The 20,175-nt window shown below is 41.9% G+C and overlaps 1 protein-coding gene across 5 annotated transcripts in view; it reads right to left on the bottom strand.

Annotated features, from left to right (window-relative positions):
- Positions 1-20,175, bottom strand: part of SMARCA1 (SWI/SNF related, matrix associated, actin dependent regulator of chromatin, subfamily a, member 1) — a 254,961-nt gene that overhangs the window by 78,513 nt on the left and 156,273 nt on the right. For all 5 annotated transcript variants that reach the window (XM_068251160.1, XM_068251157.1, XM_068251159.1 and 2 more), the window contains 3 exons: positions 14,553-14,701; positions 6,115-6,234; positions 4,187-4,297 (listed from right to left, as the gene is read on the bottom strand). In XM_068251160.1, the coding sequence (XP_068107261.1) occupies positions 4,187-4,297; positions 6,115-6,234; positions 14,553-14,701 (380 nt within the window). The remainder of the gene's footprint in view (positions 1-4,186; positions 4,298-6,114; positions 6,235-14,552; positions 14,702-20,175) is intronic.

Below are 20,175 nucleotides of genomic sequence, written 5' to 3'. Positions count from 1 at the left end.
GTTTATGTAAAAATGTTTCTTTTGACAGTTGTCCTTGGGAGAGAGGTGAGCAATGGTCACAACCATGATCACCAGCTTGAATTCCTATGAGGTGACCCAGTTTGATGCAAGCCGACCATTCCTCTACTTGTTCCCCTTTTTGCTAAAATCAAATTTGCAGACAGGAAGAGGTAGGCTAGCTGCAATGTTCCTTCCTTTCACCCTCCCATTCCCTCCTCTTCCCCGCCCCATTCATTCTGCAGTAAACCTGCCTCTTCCTTTCTGAAAATTTGACTTTAGTCGAAAGTCACATTTTTCAAGATGTGATTAAAAGGACTGGGGAGAACGAAGAGAGGAACGGACTAGGCAAAGAGGAATGTGGATCCAACATAAACATACCCCTGTGTCTACTGTAGGTAGCCTTGTTCAGGTCAGATGTATTTAAGTCACTTATATAAAACACTTTATGCAGCTGGAAACAAGGCTTTACAGTGTTATAGCTTAACTCAAGCTAAACGTTTGTATTTGAAGTTTGGACAGAGTGGAGAAGGGTTGGCACGCATGGTAGGTTTTTAATTTTGTTTGCTTCTAGTTTAGGATGATTCTACCTTTCTTTTTTTGGTGACTGTAAGCATTTTGTTGTTTGAAGATGTAAACTGTCTAGTAATGATATACAGTATAGTGTAATTGTTAGCGTTCCCTTTTAACTTTTGTTTTTTTTAGTTGCTTTTGTGCTGAGACAGTAATGTCCTCCTCTTCATGACTTTGAAATGTTCTGTTTTGGAATGTTCTGTAAATGTATCAAATTGGTATATTTTTACATGATAGAGGTTTGTTCTTGCTCAGCTATTAATATTGTGAACATGTAACCAGGGCAGGTTCTAGGTTCTAGTTGGCTGATGGTGTAATGGTTAAGGGCTCTGCCTCTGACACAGGAGACCAGGGTTCGAATCTCGGCTCTGCCTGTTCAGTAAGCCAGCACTAATTCAGTAGGAGACCTTTGGCAAGTCTCCCTTACACTGCTACTGCCAATAGAGCGCGCCCTAGTGGCTGCTGCTCTGCTCTGGCGCTTTGAGTCCGCAAGGAGAAAAGCGCAATATAAATGTTATTTGTCTTGTCTTTGTCTAGACATTTTCCCCGTCAGTATAGGTAGCTAGGTAGCCAGGTATAGGTGCCCCCTTATTAAGGTAGCCAGGTATAGTTGCCTTCAACATGGGTAGCCAGTATAGTTGACCCAGTATACAGTGTTTAGCTAGTATAGTTGCCCCCTGTATAGGTAGCCAGTATAGTTGCCCCAGTATAGGTAGCTAGTATAGTTGCCCCCAGTATAGGTAGCTAGTATAGTTGCCCCCAGTATAGGTAGCATAGTTGCCCCAGTATAGGTAGCTAGTATAGTTTCCCCCAGTACAGGTAGCATAATTGCCTCAGTATAGGTAGTATAGTTGCCCCAGTATAGGTTAGCGAGATATGTTCCCCTTGGCCCCCCACCTTCTTGACACAAGCGGCAGCCGCCTCCTGCAGCAGAACAGGCTCACCGGGTCACCCTGTCCTGCTTGTAGACCTCAGAAATAATTACTTCCAGTATACGTGCTGCTATGAGAGCCGTGGTAGGTCATGAGGATCTGAGGTCTACAAGCAGGACAGGCGAGGGGGACCCAGGAAGACTGCCCTGCAGCAGGAGGCAGGCACCCAAAACCAGCAGCGGCCGGGAGCGAGAGGGGTGGGCGGGATGCTGCCTGAAGCCGCGTCACCTGGTGTCATGGATGACACGGCCCTGCATGTGACCAACAGCTTTTATTTGTATCAATATAAAGTTGGTAATGAATAAAGAAATTCAAATAGAAAATTAAATTGAAATTAAATATGGAGTCTGTCTAAATTTCTTTCCTGATGCCTTGGGGACATCACATATACAGACAGGGATAGCTCAGGGGTCTCCTTTAGCAACCTGAGTCACTAAACTTTACAGTGACCCTTTCACAAAGACATGAAGTGAGGAGTGTTTGCCCAACAGGCCCTCAGCAGTTAGAACTTAAACAGAGCCTCCCATCCCTGGAAATATGTGGAATTACAGTGCTTATAACAATTATTCTATATTCACGTCTACATTATGTAGAAGCTACACCATCCTGGTCATCATAAATTATAAACTTCCATCATAACATGTATTTATATAAATTATTTGCAATCGTCTAAGCCAGCCCTGTCCAACTGCGGCCCGCCAGACCTCCTGTTGCAGCCCGCTCTTCTCCCCCTGAGATGCAGGCATGGCGTGCGCTATGGGCGCCATGCCTGCTCTCTCTTGTGTGGCCTCTCCTGTGTCCCCGCTGCCTCACAGCTCAGCTCAGACCTCACAGATTGCGGCGACAGGAGGCAGACAGAGCACGCGCATAACACCCGCACGGAGTACGTCACATGCGGAAGTGAAATCAATCACTTCCGCATGTGACGTTCTGCCGTGCGGGTGTTATGCGCGCGCTCTGCTTGTTTCAGTCGCCGCGATCTGTGAGGTCTAAGCTGTGAGGCAGCGGGGCACAGGAGCGAGGCAATGGACGCTGACTGGGGGGGCACCTGTCACTTACTGGGGGCACCTGTCACTCTAACTGGGGGGCACCTGTCACTCTAACTGGGGGGAACCTGTCACTATAACTGGGGGGGGCACCTGTCACTCTAACTGGGGGAAACCTGTCACTATAACTGGGGGGGCACCTGTCACTCTAACTGGGGGGAACCTGTCACTATAACTGGGGGGGGCACCTGTCACTCTAACTGGGGGGGAACCTGTCACTCTAACTGGGGGGGCACCTGTCACTCTAACTGGGGGGAACCTGTCACTATAACTGGGGGGGCAACTGTCACTCTAACTGGGGGGAACCTGTCACTCTAACTGGGGGAGCACCTGTCACTCTAACTGGGGGGGGGCACCTGTCACTATCTAACTGGGGGGACACCTGTCACTAACTGGGGGGACACCTGTCACTATCTAACTGGGGGGACACCTGTCACTATCTAGCTGGGGGGACACCTGTTACTACCTCATCCGGCCACACCACAGCATCACCGCCAGCCCGGCCACAGCAGCACCGCAAGGCCTTTCAGCCCACACATCATCACCAATCTGGCCGAAAACACTATTGCCAGGCCAGCCAGGCACAGCAGCCAGTAGAGGAGAATACAGAAGCCAGGTAAGAGGTGTCTACCATATTAAAGGGGCATTCTGCCTATTTATGTGAAATGCTCTCTATTTATGTGCCTCATGACTGCTGAATTTGTCTTGTTGGGGGCCTCATTTGTTGGGGGCATCACGATTGCTGAATTTGCCTTGTTGGGGGCCTCAAGATTGCTGATTTTGTCTTGTTGGGAGCCTCATGATTTGTTGGGGGCCTCATGATTGCTGAATTTGTCTTGTTGGGGGCCTCATGATTGCTGAATGTGCCTTGTTGGGGGCCTCATGATTGCTGAATTTGTCTTGTTGGGGGCCTCATGATTGCTGAATTTGTCTTGTTGGGAGTCACATGATTGCGAACTGCGAGACTATGGAAAAGCTGAATCATCATCATGAGACAATAGCATTAAACCTTTTTTAGCTTTTTAAAACGGAAAATAAAACTGGGAGGTTCTAAAAAAAAAATACATTTTTCAGGAGTAGGATGGATGAAATTGTTTATCTTCAGAGTTTATTTTCAACTTGGATTTTCCATAATGTTCATGTATGAGTTAAAACGTTTGTATGTAGTTTAAATTGCTGTTGCCACTTTGCGATAGATAAGTGACTTTTGGGTTGCAGTTTGGACACTCGGCCTCCAAAAGGTTTACCACCACTGTCCTAATCTAATGTCCCACATTGCTAAGTTCATGTAAATTTGCCTCCACCCGTGGCCACACCTGCATTCTGGTCCATGGCCACACCCATTTTTCAGCGCGGCGCGTGTTTTCTAGCGCGCCACACAACTTCACCATTATTTTAAATTGCATTTTGTGAAAAGTGCTGCCAATCTAACTGTCCTTTAATTGCATTTTTTTCCGGGGGGCCCTCCACCATGGGGTCTGAAAAAAAAATGGCCCTCCATGCCCATGAAGTTGGACAGCACTGGTCTAAGCTATCCACTAAGTCCTCAAAATTCTAGATCTGAAAAACACAGTAAACAGATTGGTAGTCTAGACTGAACGATTCCATGTGTCCTCTTAATAATACAAAGAATGTTACCTTTGGAGCTCTGGGTTCACTGACACGCAAGGCATCTCTGAAATAGGCATCCACAGCATAATTGGCTTTGCGCTCTCGTTTAGGGGGCTCTATCCACTCCAACATGCTCAGCTAAATATACAAAAGAAAGAAGCACTTTTGAGTAAGCATCCACTTTACTGAAAACTCTAAAACAACATTATGAGATATAAGTGGGTAATTTAGACAGCATACTAAGAAATGGAATTAACTTTGATTCTGAGAACTTACCTGGTGACTCAGCGGCAATCCGCTATAGGAAAACAATGTATTTTAAGGCAACTTAGAGATGTGATAATACAAATATCCCATGGCTCAACTCTTAGTATATCTCTATAACATAACATGTATTGAGTCTAAAGGAAACCTGTCAGGCTTTACAACTTTTGAACCCTGCGTAGCTGTTTGGAGCACAAGATCGCTGCAGGCACTGTTTTATAGATCTATTCCTTCAGTGTAAGTGCTTGATGACCTCTTGATGTCCCTAAGTGAATACTGCACAGTGTTTTCTAATACATTATTATATTGCATCACCCATAAGTTAACTTGAGTTATTTGTTTGTTTTCTGGGTGCCAGGCAGAAGCAAGGATGAGCACAAAGCTTCTTCTAATTCAAAGCTTCAATCTTATTCTGCAAACGTTTAAATGCAAAAAAGCAGGCCAGCAATAAAAGAGAAGAAACAGGTTTAAAAAGCTATCCTACTTTATTTGTACACAAAATGGAAGGAGGTGCCCCAATGTAGTAAGCAATGGGTAAATGTGGGTAATTAAACAATCTTACCTCAAGTGGGAGGTTTATAGATAATAATTTTACTGGACACAGGAAAAGATTAAAGGATACCCAAAGTGACATGTGACATGATGAGGTAGGCATGTGTATGTACAGTGCTTAGCACACAAATAACTATGCTGTGTTCCTTTTTTTCTTTCTCTGTCTTAAAGAGTTGAATATCAGGTCTGACTTAGACAGGAAGTAACTACAGTGTGACCCTCACGGATGAGAAATTCCAACTATAAAACCCTTTCCTAGCAGAAAATGGCTTCTGAGAGCAGGAAAGAGATCAAAAGGATAATTTCTTATCAGTGAGGGTCACACTGTAGTCACTTCCTGTCTGAGTCAGGACTGAGTCAGCCTCTTACAAACCTGATATTTAACTCTTTCAGGCAGAGAAAGAAAAAAAAAGGAACACAGCATAGTTATTAGTGTGCTAAGCACTGTACATACACATGTCTATTTCATCATATCACATGTCACTTAGGGTATCCTTTAAGCGTTTCTTGAGACATGCCCGCTTCTTCAGGTCTACAGTACAGTGTCTTATGCAGCTGCACGCATGGACTGGGAATTCCTATGAGTTCCATCTCCACCCAATCCGCCTGGACATTCTCCATCTGCCTGATACTGTTGTTTCCTAATAGCAACCCAGGTTTGTAAGTAGTATTTATTTCACACATTAATTCATTGGAAATACTACACTAAATACTACACTATCTTACACTGTCTGATACTTCTGGTGTTTTCTGTGTCCCTTTTCCTCTACCAGTTCCTGCGGTTTGAACCACTACTAGAGAGGGTCAACCACTATTGGAGTACCTTCTTTCATACACAGTCTGCCTGACAGTGGACAGGGGGAGTGCCTAATCTTCTGTGAGTTTTTCTAGCTTTGTAAGCATCAATGAAGATTTACAGAGGTCCTCAGAAATGTCCAATATTTATACATTTATCTCATATAAATTCATACATTTGGATCATTTTATGTGTTTTATAATTTGTGTGAGCACAGATTAGGTTTTAGGTCATATATATGTAGAAATATTGAAAACTGAAAAGTATGCTATGTCTATAATGTACCACTGGATACTCATTTTAGAAAACAAAATTTATACTCATTTTAGGAAACAAAATGTACCTTTTGCTTTTCTCGATAGTCTTCTCCTTCAAAGTTGTACAGACTTGTCTCTGTTTCCATCGAGAAATTCCTAAGTGTACTTTCGCCCATGTTTTGCATTCGCTCTGCCATTTCAGCAGTCTGGAAAAGGAATGACATTTTAAAAGTAATCTGGAATGAGTGTTGGTTCATAGAGGCAAGTTCTCATTGTCCAAGAAAGGTCTTGTTACTACCGTCTAGTAAAGAAAAGATAGCCCCAGAGAAAAAAAGAACCTGGTTATTCTAACCTTTATCAATCACCAAGTGTGGGGACTATGCTTTTGTAACTTCTCATCTGTTGAAAATTTGATGGGCAGAGCTCCACAATAATTTAAGTCTTCCAATAAAAATACAAGAAGTTTAAAGAAAATATATTTTTAGTGCTTAACAAGATCAATAAATATGCTAAAAACTGTCTGGAATCAGTTGCTTAGACAGACTACTAGCAATAACATACAACAATGTCCTGAGACTAGATCAATGTACAGTGGGATGCGAAAGTTTGAGCAACCTTGTTAATCGTCATGATTTTCCTGTATAAATTGTTGGTTGTTACGATAAAAAATGTCAGGTAAATATATCATATAGGAGACACACACAGTGATATTTGAGAAGTGAAATTAAGTTTATTGGATTTACAGAAAAAGTGCAATAATTGTTTAACCACTTTGTCCTCCTTGTCCTCCATGTCAAGGAGGACATGTGCGCTCCCGCGGTCGATCACGCGTGCTCACGGCCCCGGTTCGTTAGCCCAGGAATCAATGAATCGGGCCATGGTGCCTGATCACTGATTCCTCTCCCCCGCAGAAAAAGTGACAGCTTTCCTCTGAAGCTTCGCTTTTTCTGACTCCTATGTCCCTCTAAGCATACATTGTACACTTAGAGTGACGTCATGTAAACAAACTCAAGGTTGCCATCTTGTGGCCAAAAAGTAAAACTACAATTAAATGTAAAAAAAAAAAAATACACATATATTTAGCCCCAAAAAATACTATTTACATCCAACCCTCCCAAAAATACCCACATAAAATGTTTAATAATAAAAAAGAACAAAACATTACAATAAAAAAAACCACACATAAATATTTACCTAAGGGTCCAAACTTTTTAAATATCTATGTAAAGATGAAATATTTCAATTTTTTTTTATAAGCTTGTAAATAGTGATGGATGCAAAATGGAAAAAATGCTCTTTTATTTCCAAATAAAATATTGTCGCCATACATTGTGATAGGGACATAATTTAAACGGTGAAATAACCGGGACAAATGGGCAAATACAATACGTGGGTTTTAATTATGGAGGCATATATTATTCTAAAACTATAATGGCCGAAAACTGAGAAATAATGATTTTTTTTTTAAGTTTTTTTCTTATTCTTACTGTTAAAATGTATTTACAGTAAGGTAGCTCTTAGCAAAATGTACCACCCAAAGAAAGCCTAAAAGGTGGCGGAAAAAACAAGATATAGATCAGTTCATTGTGATAAGTAGTGATAAAGTTATAGGCTAATGAATGGGAGGTGAACATTGCTCGGATGCATAAAGTGAAAACGACCGAGGGCTTAAGTGGTTAAACAAAATTAGGCAGGTGCATAAATTTGGGCCCCACAAAAAAGAAATGAAATCAGTATTTAGTAGATCCTCCTATCATCTGATGAAGGCCGGTGGGCGGCCGATACTAGTGATGATGCGAGCAAGGAGGTGACGTCACATCCAGTGCCATGTGGAGACACGCTGAGAAAACTTGGCGTTCAGCATTCAAAGCAAGTGGGGAGGAATAATTACGCAGAGTGGACAGAGGCACAGTGCAACGTTAAGTGGAGAGACCAGGAACGTTTAACCGGCCGGGAACGCATGGACTACGTGTGTGGGGTGGTGAAAGTCCTAGAAGCAAAACCTGCGTAAGTGACATGCTGACTGCATTGCATTAACCACAAGCGCTTACCTGCCACTAATTGATGTAATGCTTGAACAACTTGCTGAAACCGAAGCACTGTTATAGTGGTGATTAAATCCACTCACATGCTAGAACTGTCTTGTGACCATCTGGAGCTAAATGTTGATACAGCATGCAGAACAGCATGCTGTCGATTTGAATCTCCCTGGAGACAAAAGACTGTAATGTGTATGAGAGTGGTTTGTTGGGTGCACGTTTGAATGACACAGCTGGCTGTGAATAGCTTAGGTTAGAACAACCAATACTTGCTTGTTTTTAAAGGGGGCATAGAGGTGACAATATTTAGCAATTTGTTAATAAACCTATATTTTGATAAGTAGTCATGTGTGGTATTGTGCATATTTACAGACTACTAGCATTTGGTGAGTGGCATGCAGCTCCCTGGACTACGCTCAGTTGTCTGCGCAGCTACACAGTGCCCAGTCCCCACTAAGCTTTTTGATGACACTATAATGTCTGGAAGAGTAGCTGATGGATATAACTTCTTAGGCTACACAAAGGACATGCAGACTAGTCTGTGTTACACTGAACTCTGCTCAGGAACCAACGAGCACAGAACCTTTTTATTTTATCCCTATGACACAGCAAGAACAGGAACACACATACAAGTAACACTGCCATCTAGTGGCCATGCAGTATAGTAGTCATACAGTAGTTGTTGCATATACAATACATTCCTTGTATGCTAACACCCCCACTCAACAACTACTATCTATGTCAGTCCCATTTCTGATCTAAGATCCTCAAATCTATTTTTAGGAAGTGGCTTTGTCAAAGCATCAGCAATCATTTTTTCTGATTCACAGTACATAAGTACAATCAATTTTTGATCAACTAGGTCATGAATGTAATGATGTCTGACGTCGATGTGCTTCTTTCTTGCACTAATCTTCTCACTTGTTGCAAGCTTAATGCAAGCCTGATTGTCCTCAAATAAGACGGTGGGTTTTGATGTTGCCTCTCCGAGATCCTTGAGTAATTGCTGTAACCACACAACTTCTTGACTGGCATACGCTGCCGATATGTATTCAGCTTCTGTAGAAGACAGTGCCACTGACGTTTGTTTCTTACTGGACCAAGATATAGGACTGTTTCCCAATTTTAATAAGTAACCACTGGTGGACTTGCGTGTGTTGTGGTCACCTGCCCAATCAGAGTCCACATATCCCATGAGGTTTAAGTCACCACTCGCTGACAGTTTCAAACTTAAGCCTTTTGTCTGTTTCAGATATCTCATAACTCTTTTAATTGCATTCCAGTCTCTTTCACGTGGTTTATCAACTCGTCTGTAAAGAAGAGACATGGCAGCTGCAATGTCTGGACGTGTAGTGGTTGCAATGTAGAGAAGTGCCCCCACTGCTTGTCTGTACTGTTCATTAGATGTGAGAAGATCATCTTCTCCTTCTAACTTTGGATAGGCTGTATCCATAGGTGTGCTTGTTCCTTTGGCCTCTGTCATGTTGAATTGCTGAAGAATAGACTCAATTTTTGCACTCTGGTTTAACAGGAAGCTTCCATCTTTCTCACGCTGGATGTCAATTCCAAGATAATATGTCACTTCTCCTAGGTCTTTTGTTTCAAAATGCTTGTTGAGTACTCCTGTTAATTTTCCAATTTCATTGTTGTTTTTGTGAGCAATGATCAGGTCATCAACATAAACTAATAGATACATCCATTCAGCGTCTATTTGTTTGGCGTATAGGCACGGATCAGCCTTGCTTCTTGTAAACCTTCACTTAAAGAGAATCTGTATTGTTAAAATCGCACAGAAGTAAACATACCAGTGCGTTAGGGGACATCTCCTATTACCCTCTGTCACAATTTCGCCGCTCCCCGCCGCATTAAAAGGGGTTAAAAACAGTTTTTAAAAGTTTGTTTATAAACAAACAAAATGGCCACCAAAACAGGAAGTAGGTTGATGTACAGTATGTCCACACATAGAAAATAAATCCATACACAAGCAGGCTGTATACAGCATTCCTTTTGAATCTCAAGAGATCATTTGTGTGTTTCTTTCCCCCTGCAGCTATCTTCCACTGAAGTTTCAGGCTGCTCGTTTCTTCCTGCAAACAGCTTTGCCTGTGTCTGTAATTCTTCAGTATGTGAAAGCCCAGCCAGCTCAGAGGACGATTTATCCAGCTTGTAAAAGATAAGAGAGCAGAGAGAAGCTGCACTAATCTAAATATCACACAGGCAGTGTGCAGAGAGGGGCCTGAAAGGGGAGTTCATAGCAGAACCACAACACTGAAGAACTTGGCAGCCTTCCAGACACAGGCTGACAAGTCTAACAAATGAGAGATAAGTTGATTTATTATAGAGATGGTGATAGTAGAACGTGCTGCAGTAAGCCAGAACACATTAGAATAGCTTTTGGAACTTGTAGGATGATAAAAAACAGGATGCAATTTTTGTTACGGAGTCTCTTTAATAGAACTTGATTAATTTTTGAGTTCCACGCTCGTGCTGATTGTTTGAGGCCATAAAGAGATTTTTGCAACTTGCAGACAAGGTGCTCTTGACCCTTTTTCACGTATCCTTCAGGCTGACACATGTAAATTTCTTCTTCAATATCACCATTAAGAAAAGCTGTCTTTATATCGTGATGTTTCACAATCATTTTTCGCATGGCAGCCACTATCATGAGTGTTCTGAAAGTACTTTGTCTAGCGACTGGCGCAAAAGTAGCATCATAGTCCTCACCGAACTTCTGTGAGTATCCTTTAGCAACCAACCTTGCCTTGTACCAACAGATTTTTCCTTCAGAATTACATTTGGTTTTAAAAACCCATTTACATCCTATGGCATGTTTACCTTGAGGTAGCTCTGAAAGAGTCCATGTCTGTAGATCTTTGAGTGATGCCATCTCTTCATCAGCAGCTTTATTCCACATTTGCTTCTCATGCATTGACAGTTCCTGCATCTCTTTCCATGAACCAGGTTCAGTTTGAATGGCTCTTCGGGCTATGTAAGATAGTCGTTCAGCTGGAACACCTTTATTGGTTCTGGTTGATCTTCTGATCGAAGGCGTCTCTGGTTCAGTTTCTGATTTTTCTGTAATAATTTCTATTTCTGTGTCATTTTCTTTATTTTCTTGAGTGACAGATGTTGATTCTTCCTCAGTTTGGATAGTTTGAGGCTGTTCAAACTTTACACATACAGAGCTTTCATCAATAATCACACTTCTGCTGACTGTTATCTTATTTGTGTCTTGATGTAAAATTCTGTATCCTTTTTGTGATTCACTGTAGCCCACAAGTATTCCTTCTTCTGCACACGCATCCCATTTTGTACGTTTTTCTTTTGGAATGTGTACATAGGCTTTGCTTCCAAAAATTTTGATATGTCTTAAATCTGGTTTCTTTTTGTTCCACAGTTCATATGGAGTTTTTGTTGTTGCTTTTCCTGGCAAACGATTTTGAAGGTAACATGCCGTCATGATAGCTTCTCCCCAGTATGTGGTTGGCATATCAGCATCAAAGAGCATGCTCCTCCCACTCTCACACAGCGTGCGGTTCATTCTCTCTGCAACTCCATTTTGCTCTGGGTTATATGGAACAGTCGTCTGGAACAAGATTCCATGTTTCCTCAGAATGGCTTGCGTTTTACCACTTGTATATTCTGAGCCATTATCTGTTCATAGCACTTTGGGCATCCTGCCAAATGTATTACTTACTTGAGCGAGATACTCTTCTAATTTCCCTGGCACTTCTTCCTTATTGTGAAGTAGGAACACTGTAGTGTATCTGGAGTAATCATCAATGAAAGTCAGAAAGTACTTTTTCTTTCCTGGAGTTAACGTTTTCATAGGACCACAAAGATCTGAATGAATCAAGTCCAGAGTTTTCTGAGCTTTGCTGCTGGTCTGCTTGGGAGAAGGTTTCCTTGTCATTTTTCCTTTAATACAGCTGGTGCAGATCACCGTTTGATTACATGGATTGATCTTAATACCACTTGCATAGTTATTCTCACCTATTTTCTTTATTGTATCAGGACTTCTGTGCCCGAGGCGTCTGTGCCACGTGTGGATGCAGTCTGAATGCTTATCCTCTTTGGCTGTTTTAACCATTTCACTGCAGTTCAGCCGATATAGTTCATCTGTGATTTTAGCCTTTGCAAGTAAGCAATCCCCTTTTGTGATGACACAACTGTCACCCTGAAATGTGACTACATTGCCTTGGTCAGTGAGCTTCTTTACTGACAAAAGATTGCTGTCAAGGTCTGGCACATACAGAACATTTCTCATATGGATCTTTCTAGTGACATGTGGAGAGATAGGACAGTATAGAAAGCCATCTCCTATTCCCACTGAATTTGTGAATTGTCCATTAGCTGTAGTTATCCTTTCTGTTTTGCTTTCATCAAGCTGAGTGAAGAAATATTTGTCATTTGTCATGTGACTAGTAGCACCTGAGTCCACACACCATGCTTGCACTGAGGTGACACCATTTTTGGATCCAAATGCAAACTCCTTTGTTTCTGTGACATTCTTAGCTTGTTGCAATCCACTCTGTTTTTGCATTCTAGCTTTCCAGATTCTACAATCTGCCTTTAGGTGTCCTGGCTTTTTGCACACAAAGCATTCCCGTTTTTCTAGCTGCACATTACTTTTGTACTTTACCTTTAAAGCAGTCTCTGAACATAAACTTGCATGACTCATACTTTCTGCTTTACGCTTGTATTCATCCACAAACTTGCCTTTTACATATTCCAGTGTTAGTTCATCATCTGGACGTGCATCTAGTGCTGTGACAAGTGCCTCATAACTTTCAGGAAGTCCACTTAACAATAATGCTGCCACATGGAAGTCCTTTATATCTTCACCAATCCCTCTCAGTCTCTCCACCATTTCTAAGGTCTGTCTTATATAGTCCTGCATTTTCTGGTCTTTCTGTAGCTTGGTCTGATAAAGCTTTCTGATTAAATACAGTTTATTGCTGAGATTGACTCTTTCATGCACGTTCTGTAGTCCTTCCCACATTTCTTTAGCAGTCTTACAGTTACATATATGTATGATTTGATCATCATCTATGCATAGAGAGATTGTGCTCTGAGCTTTCTGATCTCTGTCTAACCACTCCTCCGTGGGCTGTTCAGGTCTGGGTTCATCTATACATTTCCACATACCTTCTCTTATAAGCAGCATTTTCATCTTGAATTTCCAGGACTGGTAGTTCTGGTTTGATAGATTTGTGATGGAGAACTTTGCTGAGGGGATGCTGGCAGCCATTTCTGCTGTTTGTCTTTCTGGTGCTGTCTCCTGCACTCAGTTGCTGTAGCTTGCTGTATCTGGTTATATCCTGGGCTTCTGTAGCATGTGCTGGATTTCTGTAGCATGACCTGGGCCCATAACCTGATGGATATAACTTCTTAGGCTACTCAAAGGACATGCAGACTAGTCTGTGTTACACTGAACTCTGCTCAGGAACCAACGAGCACAGAACCTTTTTATTTTATCCCTATGACACAGCAAGAACAGGAACACACATACAAGTAACACTGCCATCTAGTGGCCATGCAGTATAGTAGTCATACAGTAGTTGTTGCATATACAATACATTCCTTGTATGCTAACAGCAGCATCTAGGTTTAGTTTCAGGGCTGGAGTCTAAGCGAACTGTGTCCCACCTGAGATCTCACAGCTTAGATGGAGATGATTACACTTCCAAGCCACCCTCTGTCAGTGCAGTGCTTCAGTACCCATGATAATATTCAGTTGCCTGTTCTACTACCTATATGCTTTTTGCAATATAGCATGAAGGCTATCTAATACTGTTAGGGAGGCACAAAAGCTACCTAATACTTCTATCAAGGGGGATGCAAATGCTACCTGATACTGATATCGGGGGTAGGAGGGGTGCAAAGGCTATCTGATGCCAATATCTTGATCTGGTGCCCAAAGGGTACCTAATATGGGTAACTGAGGGTGGTTGGCCCCACCCTGTGCTGGGGGCCCAGTTAATAGTTATGTCGCTAGATTAAGATTGGATGCTAGATTGTCGATAGATGTTAGGTGCTACATTTAATTTTGAAGGTTAGTGTCAGCTAAGTCTGCTGATACTACAAATTTCATTTCTGAGAAGTAACAAAATGGTCTTGAAGTATCATGTTGAGGTTGTGGTGCCAGCTGCCAAAATCTAACATACCACAAAAGAGGATAACAAGCTGGATTGAGCCAGGAAAGAAGTAAAGCAGCAAAGTGAAGTATATTTATATTTTATGTATTTCATTGATAAAGTACGGTATTTGAATGAGTGCAAAAGTGAACACAGATGCCTCAGTCTTTAGGAGACCAGAGGACAAGCAGTGAAACAGTTAAAGAAGCTGTTCTCCAGGTAAATATCTTTTCTGAGACAGTCTTAGCTTTTGTATCTTTTTCAGGAGAAGAACACAATTACTGCAGCGAGATGGAACAAAGTTGTTGTTCAAAGAATTTGATGAACTGACAACAAAATAGCAGCTACCTTCTTTTCTCCTCTTTCCAGAATCGTGGTAATATCTTCATCTGTCAGCTCACTATCCTTTGATGCAAACACATGGGTGGCACCATGGCGAATCATCTGGAGCATCTCATCCTTTGCCAGCTTATTTGATTGCTGGTCTATCAGCCTTCCTAAATAAAGTAAAAAAAAAACACTTTGAAATATGTGCAAACAGCGCTTTGGTCTATAACAGTACAATGTCCACTACAAAGAGCAGCCCCTCCTCTTCAAAGTTTCGCAACATTTACAATTTAGCTTAAAAATATGGAAATGCGTGCCCTTTGTCTGATTTCTCATCATCTTCAAAATACAGTATATGTCATGTGTATTGCTGCTGACACCACGTATCTTTCAATTGCCACTGTCCTTAAGTTCCAATTGTGCGAAACCATCATCAGAGATTGAGCTATCATATGACAGCTGACATCTCCTAGCTGAGACCTCCATGATGGAATGATTGATCATAGTGATCACTTTGTTACTACTGTTGGTCTGTCCACCACACCCGCTGTACCTGCTTCATCTGCTAACGGAGTCTAAGCTGTAATCCAACAGCTGATGTCTGCCAGCAGGAATAGTGATAAGACAGGACAGCACTACAGATGCTGTCCCCACCTATGTAAGAAAAACAAAGGCATGTAAATAATTTTATTCCTAACTAATAAATATAGATCTGTGTGCATATCAATGCATACCTATGCTCACACACATTTACAGTGGCTTGCAAAAGTATTCGGCCCCCTTAAAGTTTTCCACATTTTGTCACATTACTGCCACAAACATGAATCAATTTTATTGGAATTCCACATGAAAGACCAATACAAAGTGGTGTACATGTGAGAAGTGGAACGAAAATCATACATGATTCCAAACATTTTTTTACAAATAAATAACTGCAAAGTGGGGTGTGCGTAATTATTCAGCCCCCTTTGGTCTGAGTGCAGTCAGTTGCCCATAGACATTGCCTGATGAGTGCTAATGACTAAATAGAGTGCACCTGTGTGTAATCTAATGTCAGTACAAATACAGCTGCTCTGTGACGGCCTCAGAGGTTGTCTAAGAGAATTTTGGGAGCAACAACACCATGAAGTCTAAAGAAAACACCAGACAGGTCAGGGATAAAGTTATTGAGAAATTTAAAGCAGGCTTAGGCTACAAAAAGATATCTAAAGCCTTGAACATCACACGGAGCACTGTTCAAGGGATCATTCAGAAATGGAAGGAGTATGGCACAACTGTAAACCTACCAAGACAAGGCCATCCACCTAAACTCACAGGCCGAACAAGGAGAGCACTGATCAGAAATGCAGTCAAGAGGCCCATGGTGACTCTGGACGAGCAGCAGAGAGGAATCTGTTCATAGGACAACTATTAGTCGTGCACTGCACAAAGTTGGCCTTTATGGAAGAGTGGCAAGAAGAAAGCCATCGTTAACAGGAAAGCATAAGAAGTCCCGTTTGCAGTTTGCCACAAGCCATGTGGGGGACACAGCAAACATGTGGAAGAAGGTGCTCTGGTCAGATGATGTGGTGGAAAACTAACACTGCACATCACTCTGAACACACCATCCTCACTGTCAAATATGGTGGTGGCAGCATCATGCTCTGGGGTTGCTTCTCTTCAGCAGGGACAGGGAAGCTGGTCAGAGTTGATGGGAAGATGGATGGAGTCAAATACAGGGCAATTTTGGAAGAAAACCTCTTGGAGTCTGCAAAAGACTTGAGACTGGGGCAGAGGTTCACCTTCCAACAGGACGACGACTCTAAACATAAAGCCAGGGCAACAATGTAATGGTTTAAAACAAAACATATCCATGTGTTAGAATGGCCCAGTCAAAGTCCAGATCTAAATCCAATCGAGAATCTGTGGCAAGATCTGAAAACTGCTGTTCACAAACGCTGTCCATCTAATCTGACTGAGCTGGAGCTGTTTTGCAAAGAAGAATGGGCAAGGATTTCAGTCTCTAGATGTGCAAAGCTGGTAGAGATATACCCTAAAAGACTGGCAGCTATAATTGCAGCAAAAGGTGGTTCTACAAAGTATTGACTCAGGGGGCTAAATAATTACGCACACCCCACTTTGCAATTATTTATTTGTAAAAAATGTTTGAAATCATGTATGATTTTCATTCCACTTCTCACGTGTACACCAGTTTGTATTGGTCTTTCACGTGGAATTCCAATAACATTGATTCATGTTTGTGGCAGTAATGTGAAAAAATGTGGAAAACTTCAAGGGGGGCGAATACTTTTGCAAGCCACTGTACATGTAAATATATACACACACAGACATCTCTTGGGTAATCCTTATCATATCATTTTTGGGGTGAATTACCACAATGCCAAGACTGACAAATAACAGAAAACCTGACATATCTGAGGAAAAAATCCCATTCTTTGTCACAAGAATCCGTGCAATAAAAATATTCAGTGCATCCATGGATGGATACATTACGGGGTCTAGTTTATAGAATGGAGTCATTTTCCTGGAATTTCTACTGTTATAGTATGTCAGAGAAAAAGGTCTACACAACACAAAAAAACTGTGCCTTGTGTTGCCTAAGGCTGGTTTCACAGTGGGACGTTTAAGTCCCATGTTATAGCAGCCAGTAACGCAGCCTAACTCACAGCACTGTAAAATAAATGTGCTGTTCACAGTGCACACTTTGCGTTAGGGTATAACGCTGCACGTTAAATGAAAGTGCAGCATGCTGTACGTTATACCCCTATAGAGCTGCGTTAGATTGTTTGCACATGCTCAGTGACTAGCCACATGGCTAATTAATATTCACTGCACTGTGGTGACTCGTGTTGGGACTGTAGTGTTGTCCGGATCATGAACGAACGATTCATTTGATCCGGATCTTTTTTGTGAGTCGAATCATCCGGATCATCACAATCAAAGATTGGTTCACAGTGGATGTCTGTCTGCAAGAAACAGGAACATACAGAATCTACAGTGCAGGGAAAGTCCTGTCCTGATAGTCATTTCACCCCCAATCTGCTTCCCTAGTAAAATGATTCAAATGATTCGGTTCAAAGAGCCGGATCTTTTCAATGATCGGATTCGAATGATCCGAATTCTTAAAAAGATCTGGACTTCCCATCACTATCCTAGAGCTGCTGCTTCGAGAGCTGCATAACGCGGCTCAATCTGATGTCCAACTTCAACACCACCACGCGTTGCGTTAGGGGCACGTTATGCAACCTTAACGTCCCCTAAAACACAATGTCTTGGTGTGAAAGTAGCCTAAAAGTCCAAAATGTACACCTTTTTGTGGTCCCTGCAAATGTACATACATTAAAAAGAAATATGCATATTTCTTACATCTCTGCATAGAAAACATCTAGGAGAATCTGGGTTTGAGGTTTTTAAGCTGCAACTGAAAATATTTACATACCTTTGATTAAGTAAGGCCCAGTTCACATTAGCGTTCGCTATCCGGATTTTCCGGATCTGATCCGGACCGCATACTGTACAAATGGAACGTACGTTCCGCATAGCAATGTAAAGTCTATGCGGACGTTCACATGCGTCCGTTCCGTACAGTACGGAGCCGGATCGGATCCGGACTCTTTTCCAACATGCGCTATTTTTTGGGTCCGGATCTCCGGCCCACGCACCCGGACCGGAGCCGGACCTGAGCCTGACAGCACCATCAGGAACACAGAAACCAATGGGGAACGGAAGGCACAGAACACACTGCCTACAAAAACCTGACGTTCTACCCCACTTCCTATGCGTATGCAAGCGGCCATTTCGGTTGGGGACACATGGGCCAAGCATGTCTGGAGTGGAGCAGCAGTGACAGACGTGCTGGAGCTGTTTGGCAGAATGTCGGAGGTGGAGGTGAGACCTACAGCGGAGGAACCTGATTCTACACGTGCACCAGGTGCACCTTCTGCTGACCCCAACATTTTTTTTTTCAAATTTCGCTATTTTTTGCCCACGGATCCGGATGGCAGCCTGATGCATGCCTGATACAAACGGACCGGATCCAGATCGGAACCGTATGGTTCTGATCAGGATCAGGTCAGGATCCGGTCCGTTTATTTGCCAAAACGCAAGTGTGAACGGGGCCTAAGTCTGAAAATACACTTTTTAGAAATGTGTTACAAATCAGTAAAAGGCAACACAGAACTGTAAAAGTTGGACTGGCAAGGAAGAGGGTTTAGTGTGTCGGTACTGAACCTGTTAATGTTGTTATAGGGTGAACAGAAGATACTTCCCTAATCTTATTATAAAGCTAAGCAAATCATGGGTGAGAGGGGTTAGGTGACATAACTTTATAAAACAAGGAGGTGATCTAAAAATGTAACTCTACTTGTTGTTTGAAACCCATGAAGCCTCCCATTTTATGCTGTCTTGTCAATATCTCTATTCATCCTTATAAACTTTACTTGTTGAGTTACTATTGTAAGTCATGGCAGAAGAATAATTGTCTATGTGATTAATATTTAGTATCCATTTTGTTTTATTATGTTTGTACTGAGTCTTGAAGCTTCCACTGATTTAAAGAGTTCAAATATCATTGAATAGGGGATCTAAAATGTAATATTGTGCATGCTCAACAAACATTTGAAAACTTGTTCTACTTGTTCAACAAACATTTGAAAACTTCCATATAAAACAGAAGAAAATGCTTGAGGCACTGTAACTTGCAAAAAAGGGTACCTTTACTTAACGGTATTCAGACAGCGGGAGTGCGGTGGGGGTGACAAAGGCCTGTATGTACCACTGGCCTCTGAGGAAGCTTATTGTTAAGCGAAACAGCTGTCAGGCCTTTGTCACCCCCACCGCACTCCCGCTGTCTGAATACCGTTGAGTAAAGGTACCCTTTTATGCAAGTTACAGTGCCTCAAGCTTTTTCTTCGGTTTATATACAAGTTATTCACAAAGATGTGCACGTAGCTTTGGGTAATACTCTACCTCTGATTAACATCTAGTGCCAGTAGCTTTTCTTCGTAACCTACACATTTGAAAACTTCCAGTAGGTGCAACGATAGACATATTAGGAGATTAAATCACATCTAAACAAAATTAACAAAGTTTAAATAGCTGGCTTAGTCCCCCACGTGCTTAGTTGATCATGTTTATCCTATTTTCCGAGACTCATTTTTATTTGCTCTGCTGAACAATAACAGCATCTAGCTGATTTTCTTCTAATAGTTATAATGGAGAAAAAAGGTAGAGCTGGGAATTTATACATCAGTAAGCATAATGTAAACCTCTTCAAACAGAAATGTAGATACATGTACAGTAAGGCTACCTTCTGGGTAAATCTACGTTCTTGAATATTGCCTCTCTCAGGCCTCTTGCTCTGCATTGACTTTTGAACATTGGAGATGCAGCAGAACCATTATGAATGTCACACTGTGGCCTCTACTCCAATCCACAGACAGGCAGCAGGTCACATGGAGTGGGGAGCAACCTAAAACCCTTGTCATACTACAGAGGACCAACCAAGGCTGAAGATGGATGTTTACAACAGAAGCAACATAAACTAGTATGCAAGTCTTTCTATGAAGCAACCTAAACCCTTAATCAGTTTAATTTTACAACTTAGGCATCCTATAGTGACTAGTAAATAAGCTACTTCTAAGTA

This window comes from Hyperolius riggenbachi, chromosome 8 (genome assembly GCF_040937935.1).
Source record: "Hyperolius riggenbachi isolate aHypRig1 chromosome 8, aHypRig1.pri, whole genome shotgun sequence".
NCBI lineage: Eukaryota > Metazoa > Chordata > Amphibia > Anura > Hyperoliidae > Hyperolius > Hyperolius riggenbachi.
The sequence above is the reverse complement of the archived record's forward strand: the minus strand, read 5'-3'. Positions and strand labels throughout refer to the sequence as shown.